The 19,622-nt window shown below is 37.1% G+C and overlaps 1 protein-coding gene across 1 annotated transcript; it reads right to left on the bottom strand.

Annotated features, from left to right (window-relative positions):
• Positions 1-2,808: 2,808 nt before the first annotated feature.
• On the bottom strand, positions 2,809-14,414 carry LOC107713505 (leucine-rich repeat neuronal protein 1-like). Its single transcript, XM_016519030.1, has 2 exons — positions 13,995-14,414; positions 2,809-5,811 (listed from the first exon to the last, which is right to left on the bottom strand). Exon 2 carries the CDS (start codon positions 5,575-5,577, stop codon positions 3,424-3,426), a length of 2,154 nt encoding a protein of 717 aa, XP_016374516.1. The 5' UTR covers positions 5,578-5,811; positions 13,995-14,414; the 3' UTR covers positions 2,809-3,423.
• Between the last annotated feature and the right edge of the window lie 5,208 nt (positions 14,415-19,622).

A 19,622-nucleotide genomic window follows, 5' to 3' on the forward strand; every position in this document is an offset into this window, starting at 1 on the left:
TTCTTTCAAGTAACTACATAAATTATTCTGGTCACACTTTAGATTAGAGTCCAATTCTCAATATTAACTAACTATTCCTTTTGCCTCAATATACTGCTTATTAATACTTAGTAAAGTAGTTGTTAAGTTTAAGAATTGGGTAGGATTAAGGATTTAGAATAAGGTCTTGCAGAATAAGACATTAATATGTGTTTTTTAAGTAATAATAAACAGCCAATATTCCAGTAATATAAATAAAGTGTAATGATATAAATAAAAACAGTATTCTTCCACCAAACAATGTAGTTCCTCAGAAACAGTTGTGGTTCCAACAAAGTGGTTGCCGAGCAACACACAGAAGTAAACAAAGGTGTATGTTTGTAGTGTAATTTACAACACCTTCGAATGCGGCTCAACCAATCAGAATCAAGGACCGGAACTATCCATTTTATAAATGCTAATAACCAACTAGTTAATAGTGAGAATTGGACACTATAGTGTTACCAATGTTCTTATTAACTCACCAAAGTATTTAAAGTGAGAAGGGTATATAAAAAGCATGAATTTTAAGGTTAGACTCTAAATTTTGATGTTAAATCCACTATTGTATTGTATATAAATGTTCTACAGTCTATACACAGTATTAAATTAAATTACATAAGAAATAACTGTAATTAAATTACAGAAAAAATAAGAGTAATCCCTTACTTTACTTTTTCAAGGGAAAAGTGATTAAATTACAGTAACTAATTACTTAGTAACTAATTACACCCAACACTAGACACTATATGGTGCCAGTTGCATTTGCATGAAATAAGAGTGAGCGAGTCTGCAGAGTGATACAAGAGACGTCAAAGTAGAGCCAGTTTCAGTTGCCCGGAAGAGGGTTTGCTATAGGCAAATTTAGATGATGAATATTAGGAAATATTATTGCTGGATGCCACGAGTGAACAACCAGAATCAAGCAGCCTTTTCCAGAGACCAGTGAAATAAGGTATTCTATAAACCTAGTGTTAGAAAACACTCTCTGTCTTGAGAATGCCTCACCCCTCCTTTTTTTCCCCTCTCTCTTATTCCCCCTCCTTTCTTTCCCTCTCCCTCTCACTCTCCCTCCTCTCAGTATCCTTGGCCAGGAAGTCTATTCCTAATATGTACATGTTTTTCTGTATATGTGGCGATTTTATACAAAACACATGTTCTTGGCCAAAACATCCTATATGTGTATGTCATCCTATCCTCATTGGTTAAGAGGGTGAAACTCCCCTCGACATATGCCTATATAAGATCTGTATTTCTATGAATAAATTGAAGTATTGAGAATACCATTTGAATGTTTGTTTTCTTGCTTCCCGGCCGTATATCTATACTTTAAGGGACTGAGAAGTTTTCAAGGTGGCAAAGAGAATCTATAGGGACCGATTGTTAATTTCTAACACCTAGTGTTTTGTATATAGTTCATTTGTGCTCGAATATGATACAATATATAGTAAGGATCCTTGACACCCAAGATGAGAGTCTTATTTCACTGATATAAGATATTTCTAGAAAATGCCTTCTCAGTCAGAGAATAAAGATAAAAGATGGGATTTCCCATCCACATAATTATATTCATTAGTACATCAAACTGACTGCATCAGTTTCTAGTCCGTAGGCCAGATTTGTGATTATTTTTTTTTTGCCCTGACTTTCACTTTCTACATACAAACATTCAATTTCTAAGACATATTCAATCTTATCTAAGACTATTTTTAATTTTAATTCCAGTCATTTTCACCTTTTTCAGATCAGAAATGTCAATATAATGTCTTCTTAAACGTCTGTATATGAAAGAAAGACATTTTAGCTAAGAGCTGATCTGAGGAAATGCAAACATTCAAGAACAACTTACTAGCCATCTTGACATGAGATGCAAGTAGCATAAGACAAACCAATGGGAGGATTCTCTGACAAAGACAGATATTAAAAGTAATGGGTGAAGTCATAATTTCCCATTGGAGGGGTACTGTATGTCAAAGAGGCAATCAAACTGCAGACATGAGCTATGGTTCAGAGGCTCAATATACCCTTTAATGTTGTTTTGGGGAATTCTTTGGATTTATGACTCCCCTTTGGTAACTCAGATAGTGATGCCTGTGAATGTTTGATATTAGCAAGAGACCTAGCATTTGGCTGATTAAAACCAAGCTGAACACTCTGGGCTGCATGTGCCAATGGAGACTGGTTAATTATCCACATTATCCCTAATCACAACCTTCTTTGGTTTTGGTTCATTTACTCCTTTCTTCTGTAATTTTCTGGCTCTATACTGCAACATGTGGCCAGAAACATTTTACATAAAATAAAAATAAATTCATTATTTTCTATTAACGTAAATGATCACACACACACACACACACACACACACACTCACACACACACACACATCCCTGCAATAAAATAAACATCCCATAATTTGTCCTTGCAAGAACTTTAATCATATTTTTTGTAATTGCATTCCTTGACCTTATCGCTCTATTGCTATTAAGGATTTGTAATGGAGATCTTTAACATCAAGACCAAAATGAGTCACTCATTTACTTAAAAAGAAGGGGGGACTGGGGGAGACAGAATAGGAATGAAAGATAGAATAGGAAATTAGAATAATGACACTCGACTTGAAAGTCAATGTATAAAAAATATCTGAACAAAACTGTATTTTATTTTGTTTGCGTTGTAATATGCAACATATTTTGCATGTGTAAATTACAACAAAATTAAGTGATTAACAGATTCTACCCAATTAAAAAAAAAGAAGAATCTGAGTAATTTAAAAAAAGCATTTTTCTACTAAATAATTATTTAACATTCACATTTCTATTGCTGGTTTACAATTCTTTAATATGCAAAGTTAACTTCTAAATCAAAAATTACTTTTGAGAAAATCCTAAATGTTCAAATTATAGTTGATACAACATTACAGAACAATTGTTAACGTTTTTCAATAGACAGTGTATCAAGTCTAAACTCACCTTGTCAGCTTACACTGAAGTCCAAAGACAAATTTGTTAATATATAGTTCAGTGCACAACAGTTAAACTGTCTTACGAAAGAGAGAAAGAAACAATGCATTCTCTATGAATACTGCCAAAGACATATCAATATCGGATCAGATATAGTGCTACAGCATCAATCGACCCAAAGTCAATCCTTGACAATATCTATGCTGTGTTATCAAAATATAATGAACAAAAAGAAAAAGCACAGCTACTAACATGTCTCGGAAGCTAAACAAAGCTGCCATATTGAAAGTCAAAGAAGAGGAAAATACACTCTACGAAAAAGTCAGTCTGAATAGTTGCTTGCAGTAAAGCAAAGCAGAAAAAAGGAAATCCATGTCTTTTTTTACGCACAAATAAGCAAAGATGTGTCTTTGTGCTCTGAAGAAGAAAAAATGTCTGGTAAGCTTCACCACATGTAATAACTTCTTGTTGTGTCCACCTGCGTCGGCTTAGTGTCTGAAGAACTGTCCTTGTCCTTTTCGCTGTCTGCCTCCCATAAGTTAATGAGGGGAGGATAGAGTTCGTTTAGGGGGATGGAGGAGGTTTTCTGCATGTACTTCTTTAAGGAGTGGTGGTAGTTCTTCCTCTTCCATCTCTTTGCAATGTATAGCGTGATTGAGCCCAGGCTGATGATGGCCAGTATTGTGCCCATGACTGCCGCCAGAGCTGTATTGGTGCCTTGCTCAGAGATCTCCACCGCAAACGTAGCGTGCTTGGTCGTGACGTTGACACATGACTTCTGGCTCTGCTGGTGGATATTGGAGACCGAGAGACAGACCTCATACTCAGTGGCCGGCTGAAGGTGCGTGAGGTTATACTCGTGAACATCCACAGGAACTTTAGCCGTATAGGTGATGTGAGGGTTGTCGATTTTCATGGTGGCTGATGACCACTTCAGATTGGACGTCATGACGTTGGAGTTCACTTTCCAGGATACTAAAATTGAGTGGGACTCTGTGTGTTTCACATAGATCTTCATAAGCTGGGTGCTATCCAGAAGAGTCCCATTGACTCGAATTGCGGTCACCCGAGTGTCCGCTCCTTCTGTATTCTGAGCCACACAGGTGTAGTGGCCAGAGTCGTCCACCTGAATGTGGGATATGCGCAGAGTTCCTGCACTGCTGAGTTGGTATTTATCGGATACGGTATCCATCATGACTTTGTTACCAGATGGGGTCACCCAGTAAATTTCCGGTTCAGGTTCAGCCATAGCACGACAGTCAAGGTCTACCATCATCCCGATGTCTAGGTTGAGGTGATTGGGGAACGTGTCGTGAGAGATCATTGGCAGACACTGGCCTGAAGATTCACGAGAAAGTACGTCTCTCACACGCTGACCTCTAACCTCAAGTGGCATGGCGCAGAACATGGAAAGAGGCTCCATAAATCGAATGGTTGTCTTGTTTGAACTCATCCATTGAATTACACAGTCGCAGCGCAGCGGGTTGCTGTGGATACTGATTTCCCTCAGGTTGGGCAGGGACTCCGCCGTTGCTTGGTAGAGAGAGTTTAGAGCATTGTTATTGAGCATTAGACTCTCTAGTGATGGCAAGTCACGGAATGCTAAACGGCTCACGTAGGAAAACTTGGGGTTGTTGGTGGCTTCGAGTTTGGTCAACTCTGGGAGGTTATCCAGGGCAAAGCGATCAATGGACACAAGTTCTCCCATGTTGTTAATGCCAAGTTCTTTTAGTCTTAACATGTTCTTAAAGTCGCCCTCTTGAATTTTATGTACTGGATTCTTGTTCAAATCCAGAAATTTCAGGTTTGGAAGCTTCTGCAGCGCATTCTGTGGCACCCGGACTAGTTTATTATCATAGAAGGAGAGACTCTCCAGGTTGTCTAGTCCAACAAATGCATTGCCTGGGATGTCAGTGAGCTCCATTCCTGCCAGGACCAGGCTTCTTAAGTTGGGAAGAGGTTTGAAGTTCAAATCCAGGATGCCGACCACAGGATTTTCCCCAATCATCAGGATCTCCAGGTTGGGGGTTGATTCAAACCAGCGACTGTCAATGGCCTTGAGTCTGTTGGAGTTCAGATGGAGTCTCAGAAGGTTACGCAATCCGGCGAAGGCATTGGGTGCAATGGAGCTGATCTGATTGTGATTAATGTACAGCTCCTGTAGATTGCTAAGGTCTTGCAAGCTGAAGTCAGGCATCTCGACTATTTGGTTTTCCTCCAAGTGAAGCGTTGTGAGTTGTGACATGTTGGTCAGGCCGATATCCCGGATGTTGCTGAAGTTGTTCTGGGACAGGTCGAGTTCTGTGAGATTCAGTAACTGTTCCAGCTCCTCACTAGTTCTGGCAATGTAGTTACTTTGCAGAAGCAACACCTGCGTGTCAGCGGACAGGTTCCCGGGGATGCGTGTAAGGTGAAGGTCATTGCAATCAACAGTAGTAGCTTCTCTGTAGGTGGACTGGGGTGTGAACCAAGGCCGGATCTCGCACACACAAAGCTGTGGACATTCTGTACTCTGAACTGAAGAGAGGCCAAGTAAAGCCAGAAGCAGGAAGAAACAAATCTGGCCCTGCACAACAAAAAAGAAAGTCCCTCTTGCCATTCTGACTGTAAATGTTTATCCTCTCAGATCTGAGCTGGAATTCCTGTAGCGCCAAAATAGATGGTGAGGTGAGATTCTCATTCAAAAGAAGTGTTGCAGAATAGCCCTTTTATCCCTGGCAGCTTGAACAGTGGGGTCAAAGAGCTTCCGAAAGATTTAAAAGAGTGTAGTTCCCGTGGGCTCATATAGGTTTGAAACTTCCTCACAGCATGAATCTTGAACTGTAGAGTTGGCCTAGAAAAAACAAACAGAGAAAAGCCTGTTACAATAATCAATTGAAAAATTCCTTTATATGAAAAATTGTGTTATATAAGGATATTCTGACAAACATGTAACAGATATTGAAAGCTGAAAAAAATGGATTCAAACAATAGAAACAATGTTTCTACACATGAATGAAGCAAAAAAGTATTTAAGTATTTTCCAGGTAAAATGCATGTCCAAAAACTAGATAAATGTACTTGCATTGACAGATTTTTTTTTCATTATGAAAAAACGTATTTTACTTGTTTACCACAATAAACATTAAACTATAAAAGAGTTTTAAGCAGATATATCTAGATTAACCACATAAAAAATTACTAAATGAGCTAAGCATAATGTAGAATAAATATAAAACTTCACAGAAGTCGGTGAAATTGGAAAAAGATTTGTCACAATATAGTTACAAATACCTACATTAAGTTTAATATTTGTTACGTTTTTTTTTTGTTCCAAATACAAAATATAATAAACCTGTATACAAATATAAAGATAATGTGAAAACCAGAGGCACAGGCTTTTGTTTACTGCAATCTGACATGCATGAAGAGGTGGATCAAAGATGAAAGAAATGGTGACCGAAGGAAAGGAAGGAAATATTATTCCTCAGGTGATCAAACAATTGCTATTGTAAACAAAGACTGAACATTAGTGAGGTGTAGAAATGACTCTGTACATTTATTCATAGTCTTTCCTGTCAAGATATCACCGTATCCTGATTCAAAATGGTTTTCCATCTAGGTTAAATAACTACAGTATTACCTCTCTTTGCAGCAATTATGTAAAACAAAATACATAAAAAATAAGATATTACGCAAATGTGAACCATGACAAATCAATCATGTCAAATCAGGTAAACTTGACTTGATTCTGCATACTCAGTAGGAAATATGTGTTGCCCTAGATTACGGAGGATCATTTAACACTAGAAGGGCTTTTGAAGTTTGGAATGAAATAACCGAGCATATTAAGCATCCATCGCAAGCAAAAGGCACAAAAAGGTGGCATGTTATTGTGTCTTTGACAGAGCAGTGAACGGGGCATCTGCTATCCCATATGGTGCTAATGCTGACTCAATCACATAAACAGCAAGCCAGAGGGATTTAGTCCTTGCCAAATACCACCTACATTAAGAACAGATACTCCTCCACAAAAGTTGCTCAGCCTTGTTAATGTTTCTTAACGTCAAGATTCAAAACAACTGAACTACACTCATCCTGAAAACATAAGATTTATAGACCCAAGATCTGAAAAATTCCACCCACATGACATTTAGATTACATATGCCAACTTCAGAAATATGTTCACTTCAGAGCTTTGGAGTCTCTCGTGAAGCTGAATCCACCAACAAATGCAAGCTTGGACAGCTTGAACAATTTTATGTCTCATACTCCCAAGAAAATGAATGGAGGAAACATGGTACAGCTGGTGTAAATGAGTACTTTAATGTGAGAGTGGAAATCAATAAGAGGCCTGATCTCCCCCCTGTGGCCAAAGGAGCATCAGGGCAATTTAGAATGAGAGCTGACTGTAACTGCCAGTTTCAGCAATTCTCATAAAAGAGTGCAGTACACAGATGGGACCCGACCTGTGTTATCAGAGTTATCATTACCATCCTTAAAGGGGTCATATGATGCAATTTCAATTTTTCCTTTCTCTTTGGAGTGTTACAAGCTCTTGGTGCATAAAGAAGATCTGTAAAGTTGCAAAGACTAAAGTCTCAAATCCAAAGAAATATTCTTTATAAAAGTTGAGTCAACCACACCTACCTAAAACGGCTCGTTCTAACACGCCCCACATGTCTACGTCACGATGTGCGAAGATTTGCATAACACCGCCCAAATGTGCACGCAAAGAAAGAAAGCGTGGTTTCAGGAACAGCAGTAGTGTTAATGCAGCCATGTCAGGGAGACGCTGTGTATTTCAGTGCGAATGGAAAAGCACTTTATTTGGCCTTCCGGAAGTAGATGCAATTAGGAATCATTGGTTAAGATTTAGTTACAACAGAACAGCACAACCCAGATGTTCGAATTAGTGCAACGCATTTTATGGACGACAGCTTTTTGAACCTAGAAGAGTACAAGGCGGGCTGTGCACAAACCCTATTTAAAAAAAAAAAAAAAAAAAGGGTGCGATGCAACGCAACGCGTAAAAAGACAGTATAAGTAATTATAATCAGTAATTATGTGCCCACTGGATGCAACAAATGCCTCGTTTATAATGGGTTTTCATGTTTTTGAATCATCGCTCCGGCCGGGACACGGCATCACAGTATGGTAAGGGGCGTAACATTTCCGTCTCACGCTTGAGGTATTCGTCCAATCACAACGCACTGGATAGCTGGTCAATCAGAGCACACCTCGCTTTTCAGACTGATGAGCTTTGTTAAAATTGACGCGTTTCAGAAAGGCAGGGCATAGAGGAGAAACAATAATGTACAGTATGTGAAAAATAATGTGTTTTTTTAACCTTAAACCGCATAAACACATTTCATTACACCAAATACACAAAATAATGTTCTTTTTAGCAACATCATATGATCCCTTTAAAGTATTTCGTAATGCAATACAGAATGACACCTCACACTGAAAATGGCACTAAACTAGTGAAGACGGACGCCAAATCAATAAAATAATTGAAGGGGTGACTTTGGCAATTCACTATTTTAACATTTAACATTTTCAGTCCATTTATCTTACAGGTTTGAACAAGAAAAACGACACAATGAAAATATACATTATCTAATTATCTAGGTTGTAATACAATATATCACACAATGACATGTGAAATATCTTAATAAGGTAATTAAGATGATAGATTAAACTTATCTGTAAAATTTTAAGAGAGGCAGATGAAGGAATGAGATGAAAGAAAAATAGAAGGACTAAAGTGTTCCATCATTTTCCAGGAATAGCAACTAATTAACAAATTTTTACCAGAACATGATCCATGCTTTCCATGACACTCAATTTGTTTTATGTCTTAAAGAGATAGTTCCCTCTCATAATTTTAACCCACCTAACCTGTATGACTTTTTTCTGTATTACAACAGAAGATATATTCAATAATGATTTGTCTTTGATACAAGGAAAGTCAACGGGGTCCAAATCAACACTGGATCCCACTGATTTTCATTATTAGGGTGGGTAAAGATGACAGAATTTTCACTTTTGTTTAAATATATGTGACCCTGGACCACAAAACCAGTCATAAGTAGCACAAGTATATTTGTAGCAATAGCCAACAATACATTGTATGGGTTAAAATTATCGATTTTTCTTTTATGCCAAAAATCATTAGGATATTAAGTAAAGATCATGTTCCATAAAGATATTTTGTAAATTTCCTACCGTAAATATATCAAAACTTTATTTTTGATTAGTAACATGCATTGCTAAGAACTTCATTTGGACCACTTTAACTGCAATTTTCTGAATATTTTGATTTTTTTGCACCCTCAGATTCCAGATTTTCAAATAGTTGTATGTCGGCCAAATATTGCCCTATCCTAACAAACCTTGCATCAATGGAAAGCTTATTTATTCAGCTTTCAAATGATGTATAAATCCCAATTTAAAAAATTTACCCTTATTACTGGTTTTGTGGTCCAGGGTCACATATAAGCTGCTACTGTATTGGATTTTCCATTGTTTAAAATCAGTAAATAATCGGTTAAATGCACCCCATATATTCTGCCATTTTCACATGAATTATGTTTCTTTTTTTTCTACCAATATTGAGGTCAATCTGAGATTCAGCACTTAATAGCAGTATTTACCAAAGTGGAGGCCAAAACCTTTCCAGTAAGTAGGATAAAGTAATCCAGAGATCACAATTTCATTTAAGACTGTATACTGGGGCTTAAAATTAAGCCACAATTCCAGCTCTGTTTTATTTTGGAAAAACTGAGCACAGGCTGCAATTATGAATGGAAGAAATATGATGTAACAAAACAAACATATTTCTCACAGTACCATTTGCCGAAGGACCACACAAATAGGACACCCTGATGATCCTCATAAATATTCCATCTTTATAAGTAAACAGGATCTGAATCCAAATTAATGGCTATTTATGTCATTCCAACCTCATTAGGTGAACTTCTGAAACCAGCTTGCTTCCTGTTGCCCAGCCCGTCATCCTGAACTTCCCCTAGTCTTAGATAACAAAAGACAGCTGTGAAATTCAGTGGGAGCCTATTTGAAACACCTGCCATTTCAGATCACTGACAGATGCAGATCTGTTCTCTGCAGAGAGTGAAGACTTCTGTTTTGAAGACACGTCTGATCTATGGGTCATGGTACTGCCGGTGTCTGACAGGGTATTATTTCAAGTTTGAGGAAAATGTACACTTGAAGCCTGCAAGTTTATTTGAAGTGTCCACTAAGAGCTAAACTGAGATTTGAGTGTGATCCTGAGTAGCTCTTTGTTTCGATGCCCCAAATCTTAAGTGAACTTAAGTGATTACAAACATACAAGTCTGTCAATGAAACTTCCAAAATGGCTGTAAAACAAACTCTAAAGATAATGAGCCAAAGAAGATGCACTAAAACTATCTCCTAAATAAGCAACTTGAGCACAGTAAAGTGCACTTTTTAAATCTCACAGAAAATCAATATTTTAACTACTACCAACAACACTAATGGGTTTATGCTCGTATAAAAAAACAAGGGTATTTGGATTGGTACGCAAGCCAGAGCTAACGGAAAGGATCCACACAAACATTAGAACATGTCATTTGTTGTTCATGATTTGATTCAGTGATTCATCAAGCCACTTATGAATAGCAACAGAAAAAAATGTGTTGTTGCTACAGATATGAACAGGGCTGGTTGTGTTTCTCACAGCCTACAGGACTTAAAATATCCTGAAAATACATTTCCAGGAAACTGTATTTGCTTTTCTAACCCTCTATATGCACACAGCTTTCTGTGAAGGCAGAGGAAACACTGGAAATACATTCCCAGCATACAATACGAAAGTCCAAATAAACAAGTGGAGAAACCCAAAAGGCCTGCTAAAATGGCTTACAACGTCATCTCCAGAAAATTACCATCTTGTCTCTAACTCCAGTCTTTTCTCTGCTAATCTCCTCAAGGGGCTCACTTCCTAAAAACCTTCACAGAAAGTGAGTGAGAAAATAATGGTAATTCATTTTATTCTTGGATCAAAAAGGCTTTGCAAAGGGCCAAGAGAGCAGTTCTTTTCACATCCAACATTCAAGACCGATTACGCTTGCCAACTCTTAATCTGAGGGGTATTATTAATTGCACGGTGAATCATAGCTTTGCCCAGGGTTGAACTGTGGGGTAAAGGCATGGGCGGTAGAGTGCTGTAGAGATGGGGACTATTGCGAATGGCATAAAAACATTGATTGCCGATCAAATGGAGTCCTCTGTGTCACTGCACAAAGATGAGTGCTGAGAAGTAAATGCACGGGAAGCCCCAAAGGTCCATTTCAATTCTTTTCAGCACTGTGTGTTTCAAACCATTTGCACTTATAAACATCACTGAGTGGATTACCAGAATTTGTAATATATAAAACGCTCAAAATCCTCAAATAGCATTTAGAATCATTGCATGTGAACATCAAGTTGAATCTTCCATGAAAGATGCATATGTTGTGAGATTTTAATATATTAAAAAAAGTTATTAATTTGGTTAAAAATGTTGCATCCTTGACACTGCAAGTTAGTGTATTATAGCTAATAAGCTTAAAATTATTATCTGTATATTACAAATGCTGTTTAAACTAAACATCTAAATACATAACTATTTTAAAACAAAACAGAACTGTTAAGAGCAGTGAGAAATGCCTTTTTTTTCCCTCCATCTACTGTCCAAACAGATCTTTTGCCACAGTGATTTCTTAACCAGATTATGGTTGCAGAATTAGTCAAACAGCTGCTTGGTCTATTCCACTCTTTATCACTCGATTATTGACCAACACAAAAGACAGTCGTATTCTTTTCACCACTATAACACTGACCACTGTTACTTCCAATCACCCCCAAGAAATGATAAATTCCAAATTACATTAATTAACATTCCAAATTAACAGGCCTCTTACAGTTCCACTACAAGAGCAATATTACTGTAAAAAAAAGAATGTTGACAGAACAGTTTTTATTACACTGACTCGTACTATGTCATAATATGTTCATATTTATTTTGCAAAATGTTATCGTTATATATTATGAATGAACATTTGTATAAAACAAAGTAGCCTATATGATAAGAGCCATACAATCCTTAAAATCCACTAAGGGGGAAAAAAGGTTACCTTTTTCCACGGAAGTTTTAAAGATGTAACCACCTGCAGGCTATACTATTGTCTTCATCAACATATGCCCGACATTTTCTTTACGTTGTTGTTGCTCATGAGGACGCTTCTTTTCAAATGTCAGAAAACAACTTCTGCAACAGACGCAACAGCTGCAACAAGGGGTGGCGTCCCCGGGGACAATACAAACCCCCCTCCTCAAACCTCATTATACATCCTTCCCTGACTAAAAGACGTCTTCCCGTGTTTATTGCCTTTCCTAGGGAAGTTGTGGCGTCTTATTGAGTAAGCAACGCAACATCTGCTGAAGTGCCTGGACATTGAGATGCAAATCACATTTCTGCATGGCCAACCAGACCCCATGCGCGCGCCTGCGGTAAGCCAGCAATAACCGTATCTGATCAAAGTTTGGGATCGATTTCCGCCACAATTACAGTGTAAAATCACTCTCAGGAGGCAAAATATAACAAACGAGTGATTGTGAAGAATTTAAATAATGCAAACGGCATAATCAAATAGAAATATAAGTCAAACTGATACGCCAAACAAGACGCAACCATGCTTCACGCATGTTATTTTATCGTTGCATGCATTCACGTTTGATGTAAAGCTTTAAAAAGTCACCGTTTACCTTTCCCATCACATTCTGCTTACTCCTTATACACACACATACGCTTTAGCATTATCTTTTACCAGACTATTGTTCTGAGAAATACAACATAGATTGTGTGAACTCATAAACCATAAATTATGAAAAATCACACACGTTTTGCCCTTGAACATCTCAAGCGCAACAGCCGATGAGTCCTTGCTATTAAATGCAGTAAATCACGCCGTATGGCAGGCCATTTGAATATTATTCCTTAAAACTATTTTTTTTTATAACACTAGTACTTATTCTTATATTTTTAGTAGGCTACTGCATTTCTTGTTCTAATTACTAGTAAGTTATCCAATGTTGACTAGTAGCCTATCACATAATTTATTCTCTACATACTAGTACTTATTCCTTTGCTTATAGTCAGCTATCCAAACATTATTTTTTAATTTACTTATTTAACCAGGAAGGTCCCGTGAGATACAATATCTCTTCTACCAGGGAGTCCTGGTCAAGATAGGCAGCAAAGGACAAAGTTACAAAGAAATACATCACAATACAATGAACAAACACAAAACACAATTCAGTAAAAAGTAACTAATCCATTGTTGGTACAAGTTTGCAAATCTTTGTAATTTAATTCTATATTTGGACTCTTCCTTATTTTCCTATTAGGAAAAATATTAACTTTTGGGAAAGTTTATAGTTTATAATGAATAAGTAGCCTGTTAGTATCTAATAGCTGCTTGTGAAACTAAAAAAAAAAAAAAAAAAAAAAAAAAAAAAAAAAAAAAAAAAAAAAAAAAAAAAAAAAAAAAAAAAAAAAAAAAAAAAAAAAGATAAACGTCACTACTGGATTTTTTCATAATAATTTTAAAAACTAAAATATGGTTTATTATAGTAGGCCTACTATTTATAAATAAGTATTATTTACAAACAAGTATCAATATGAAAAGAGTAGTTAAAGGAATAAATGGGAAAACGGCTTGCCATACATCTAATCCATAGAAGAGAAGCCTAAAAAAGCAACATATATAACATCTATTTTCAGTTTACAAGAAGGAAACACATTTTTGGGTGACTTACTTTAAAACCACAGCTCATTCTGACAGACAAAGGTTTTGCAAGTAGCTACGGTTTTTTATTTCTTTATTTTTTAAATATTATTATCGCACTGCGAAAACCTGTTTAGTTGCCCGTGGTTTTGGTTAAAACATGCACAGTTGCTCGTGCATAAAGAGAACAGTATGTGGATGCTTCAAAATCTGTGCATACCTCTTTGGTTTGCCAGCCTACACGTTCCGAATGGCATTGAAGTTCTCCCTCCGCGCTGACTGCTTCATGCACTTACAGTATCTAGATACAGTATTTATGTCCTTGCGAAAGAGCACTGAAAGAAAATCCACAGATAATAAATACCATCTCGTCGCTCGTAAGTTCCGTATAATGAACTGCTTTACAGTGGCATCGTTTTGTTACATCTACTCCGCGAAAATTCATGTGCAACCTTCGCCAAGCGCATGGTCAGATTTTGCATGGATCCTTGCAACGGGAATCCGCTGACTGGCTCCCATCCGCCGTGTCTCCGTGTTACTGTGGAGCCCGTGCTGCGTCGCCAAGGAAAATATGATGACAGCACCTGGCGCTGTCCAGGCGAGTCAGCTGATTCCCGAGCAGGCGATTGGTTGCCAGCCGGTGGCTGTCACTCGATTCCCAAGCAGAGCACCATCTGTTCAGGGATTGTTGTGATGCGAACAAAGGCGGGCACTGGGGGAGCGCGGTGGGGATAACGCGGGGCGTGGAAGCTGAAATGCTAAGGAGCTGATATTCTCTTATGAGAACGTCTTCCACTGACTCCCTCCTCCTCTTTGACGTAATGATGGAGGACTCTGCATGGTGTCCCACTCACCAAAGATTTACAACGAGACAATGTCCTTTTGTTCGGTGCCTCACTTTGAGGAAAGTTCTTCCTAATCCATCCATCTTTATGCATTGTCTAGAGATTTTCAGACATCTTGTTTTAAAACAAAGAATACATTTCCTAATAGCTTATACATTGAAAACATGTAATAATGACATTCATTTGTGTGTGTTTATGGAGAATAGGTGTTATGAAACTTTTTGCTCAACATAATATGCCAAAAATACATAAATAAATAAATAATTAAAAAGAAAAAAAATCTCAGGAGACGTGGTGGATGAAAACATATTTCAGAGCTAATTTATTCGCCTGTTAATTAGTCTGCTCACATAAAGCACACACTTGATAAGAGGAAATAAACATCATGCAGTAAGGGTGGTTCATTTCCAATTCACTTTTGAAAGGATGAAGAAATTATTATTTATTTTTTTTTGTAAACTAATCAGATTCATAATTAGTGTTTTGGAAATTGGTGATCTCTGGACTAGCACATGCAAAAATACAAAAAAAGTTGCACTTTACAGGAAGGTTTATTATTAACTTCAGTTAACAAGATTGTATTTTAAAAATACTTCTAAAGCACTTATTTATTATTTTAGACATTATTTATCAGACATTATTGTATAGCGTTACCAAAAAATGTTGCGGCCTGATTCAAAGGCACATGTGACTAAACATCTTCTGATCTCTACTGTATTTAGATACCACAATTACCCAGAGAGTCAATGAGTTTAAATGGCTGGATGAATGCGTAGGCGCCTTTTCTGAGTCACCTTCACATATAAGTGGAGAACTGAAGGCAAGCGGAGAATACAGCTCCTGCACTGCCTCCCCCATGGTATTCTTTATCCCCATTGAGAATTACAGACAGATGGAGTGCTGTTAGTGTTTGTGTGTGCGTGTGTGGGTGCAGATAACACAGGGAAACTTTTTGAGGTCACTGTTATCCTGAAGGCCTTAGTTGGCAGGTATAGAATCACTATAGGGGCACTGGCTAGATTTGCATTGTGATATGATGGTGAAGATCAAACACGTGCACCCACATAACTAAACCGTTATCTTACAACACTCTAGGCGGGAAAAAAATCATACCATGAAAAATCTAGGAATAATTAGCAAAACAACACCTTTTATGTGGTAACATCTAAGTCAAAAATATGATCTCATATGACTGAATGAGCGTGACTATTAGGTTACACCAACAAACATTTAGAGAACCAGTTCAGGTAGAAATAGCTGCAGACTAAGACCTTAAATAAAAGTAAATAAGACACCCTGCTGACATTTAACAGCCTTGATTCAGTTGCAGAAAAATTCGGATCACACGCTTTGACTGAAGATATTGATTTATTCCATTAAGACGAACAGTAAACAGAATCAGATATGTCTGCTTTAGAGGATGCTAACCATGCTTAACAGGTTCAGTCAGTTCATGCATGAATATCTACATCTTAAAACATCAGTATGCATTTTTATAAAGTGATAAAATCAGACTCAGCAACAGCACATAATATTCAAAAAAGGAATCTGAAATACTAAATTCCATTATGAAAAGTGCTATCTATAGAATGATTTATATCGTTTTTTTCCCTTCTGCTAATTCTGCTTTTTTATTCTAATATGGAAAAACATCATTATATTGCAACACAGATTCTAACAATAATGTAATAAATATTTTCTACTCTGGATAAAATCAAGAAACTCTGAATCAGTACTGCTGGCATTAGAATGGCTACCATCTCATTCAGACTGACACAGAGGTTAACAGAAGTTAAACTGAAGCCTGGGGTTAGTCTAGCTATCTGCCACAGCGAGATTTAAAATCATGTATTTGTTGTGAGAGGGTTTACAGAAGCACTGAGTCAGGCTGGACCTGTGGATATGGGGTGCTGGCAGAGGTCAGTCTATCAGTAAGGCCATATTAGAGTCTTGGTGTTCTGTAGAGGTGAGACAAGAGGACATGGTCCTGTTCAGCAAACTGCCCTTTAGACCGCACATGCATTCAGCGCCACTGAAACTGTTACAGGAAAACCATTTTCTTAACATGCAGCTTTACAGAATGAGGTTGTAAACTGCATGTTCTTAATATTTCTCCAGAAAACAATTGAGAAGCTGCTGCAGTGCAGGTTTGTTAATGTTCATTGCTGAAGTGTTCACGTACCTCTAAAAGGGAGTGAGTAAAGGAAATAATGGGTTTAGTGTGAATAAATATATGTGAGCTCATTTTGTGCATCCCTGATCAAATGATCAGCTTTTAAATTCTCACACGGTCACCTAAACACAAACCTGCACAACCACACACACATACACACAAGATACATGATCCAAAGCAGACAGGCCCCCATTGTCCTGTGATTCACTATTTTACAGTACCAACATTATAGCTTTAATGTCATAACTCAAGCACACACATTTATACATACAAGTACTTAAATAGCTTATTATATATGCACTCTTCTGTAGACAAGAACAATTTTCTCCATGGCATTCTCATCTCTCCAGCCCACTCCAAGAAAGAACTCCTCCATAATGCATTGCTTCTCCTCACAAAACCTCTCAGTTTCTACATTCAGAGAATCATCATGCTCTCTAGTCTCCAAACCCAGACTCCATGCACGGCCTAACCTGAATTAAGAGCTCAAGCACAACACATTCAGATGAACCTGGGCAGACAACTAACTATTAGAGGGCAGGGAATTAAGACTAATTTGAATAAAGCATAGGTTTAAAATAAAAAGAATAATGGCCTTATTTAATTAGCTTTTAGTTCTATCAATAACTTTAACCTAGGGTTAAAGGGTTAGTTCACCCAAAAATGAAAATTAGGCTGTGTTTTACTCACCCCCGAGGCATGCTCATTGGGAATGTGTTTGCTCAAGGACTAGTGAAGGAACAGATTAAACCCCAAAAAGGATGAGCACCAGCTGTATTGCTGTTTCTCATGGGTAGGAGGTGAAAAAAAAATCACGGTAGTCTCTCCTCTACAAGCTTATGGTGATTGATTGTAGTAGTTTCTTTTCACTCAAGGAAAAAAACTATGATTGATATATTGTTTGATAACCTAAAAATATATGTATGCCCAAATTACATTAAAAAATATGGTAAACAGTTGAGGCTGTCAAAATCAGAAAGAAAAAGTCACATTATTGTACTTGTAATTAAGAGTTACAGAGTGTACCATGGTATTCTTTGAAGAAGCTTTGTAAATACCATGGTATACGTTAAGAGAAGAATATAGTAATCATTCACTACTATGGTATATTTCAATTTGGTAAACCATGGTATTGTGTCTGATGAATCTCTCAGAGATGGATGACAGTGCCTTCATACGTGCCCATCCTCCACAAAAAACAAAAAACAAAAAAAAAACAAAGAGAGAGACTTGATGGCAAAATCTCTTGTCTTGGGTCACAATGGTGACTATGTTTTGGGTCAGGGTTATGACCTCTTGCACAGAGAATGGATAAGAAGAAGAGAAAGGGTGGGAGATTCTTTCAGGGCAAGAAATTCTCTCACATAGAGCAGAAAGAGCTCATGCCTGCACAGCAACGGTTGCCAGGCAGATTGGATGCCTTGATAGTTCCTCTCTCGATGGCAGAATCTAATCCCCTATAGCAAAGCATGTTCACTTGTCAACTCAGTATTGCTCTCCCTCAATCTCTGCTTTATATGAACTGCACAGCCAGACTGCAATTTCCCCCTATTACAAACAGAATTATACTTCCTACTTTCTTCAAGATTGAGGTTCATGATCATGAAAGTACCAAACGAATTAGTAGCCTACAACTGCTGCAATGCAGAGCCACAAATCACATGCACACACTTATTGCTATTGTTCATCCACTCAGGAAAATGCAGTAACAAAACACTTGAAGCCTGATGAACACAAGCAGAAATGTTTTGCATTTGTAGATTTAGTAGAATAAAAAAGTAATTGGATGAACTGGCAAAGAACAGTGTTAATAGTAATGTTTTTCAAAAGCAAAATGTTTAATATATTGAACAACCTAATATACTTTTAATCAAGATTGTTTTGTAGTAATCACATTTTGTTTTAATGTGCTTTAATGGATGCAAAAAGCTTAAATTCTGGAGAGACACCCCCATATACTCACCCATTTAAAATTTAAAGCCGAACTATGCAATATTTAATTCTCCAAGATCCATCAACTAAAATCTCCTCCTCTCTCAAAGGAGGTTGTGTCTTCGCCACATCACGTCAAAGAGGCAATTCACTTGGTCCACATGTAGTTTAAATATTAAGCAGCTCTGCCTGGTAACCAAATATATGCAAACATAAATGTAACAAATGAATGAGTCATTTAAATATAAATATAAATAATATTTGAATGCAACCATATAAAATAGATGTACAGTATAAAAAATTAAAGTACATTTTATACTTCTTGCTACTTTTTAAATATGTTTTACAAGCTGTTTATTCAATTTAATTGAAAATTAAAATAAAAATTTAATAAACTCAGTGTCTCCGAGTACACTGAAGGAGAGTCCTCACTATTCAGGTCAAAGTGAATATTTCATTGAATGTCTCTAGGAACTCTGAGGTTGTGAGCAGGTCAGCTCCTGAGATTTAAATCTATTTTTCCCCTTTGACAATGGTGTTATTTTCTTTTAGTTTTCAAATAAAAAGCATCTTATGCAAATGGATAAAATTAGACATAATTTGTCAGAGAAGCAATGAAAGCTATGAGATAAGCAATGCAGATAAGCATGAATATGTAAATTATATTATATATATATATAGAAACCTTATCAGATATGTACACCTGCAGTATTTGCATTCGTTACCTGTTCTTTTCTCGCTCTAAATCTGAGACAGTTTATCCCTCGGGATTTCAGCAACATGGATAGTGGTACTAGAATCATTTTGCAAAGAGCTCTGAACTACTGTGAGTCTGAAAGAGAGCAAGGAAAAAAAGTCAGAAGTGAAGAAGTCCACCATTCCTACAAAATTTGTCTCT

This window comes from Sinocyclocheilus rhinocerous, unplaced genomic scaffold, assembly GCF_001515625.1.
Source record: "Sinocyclocheilus rhinocerous isolate Xijiao unplaced genomic scaffold, SAMN03320098_v1.1 scaffold57, whole genome shotgun sequence".
Classification (NCBI taxonomy): Eukaryota; Metazoa; Chordata; class Actinopteri; order Cypriniformes; family Cyprinidae; genus Sinocyclocheilus; species Sinocyclocheilus rhinocerous.

What these genes read in the sequence shown, in the direction of transcription:
- LOC107713505 (XM_016519030.1), bottom strand. Translation starts at nt 5,577, where the DNA reads ATGGCAAGAGGGACTTTCTTTTTTGTTGTGCAGGGCCAGATTTGTTTC.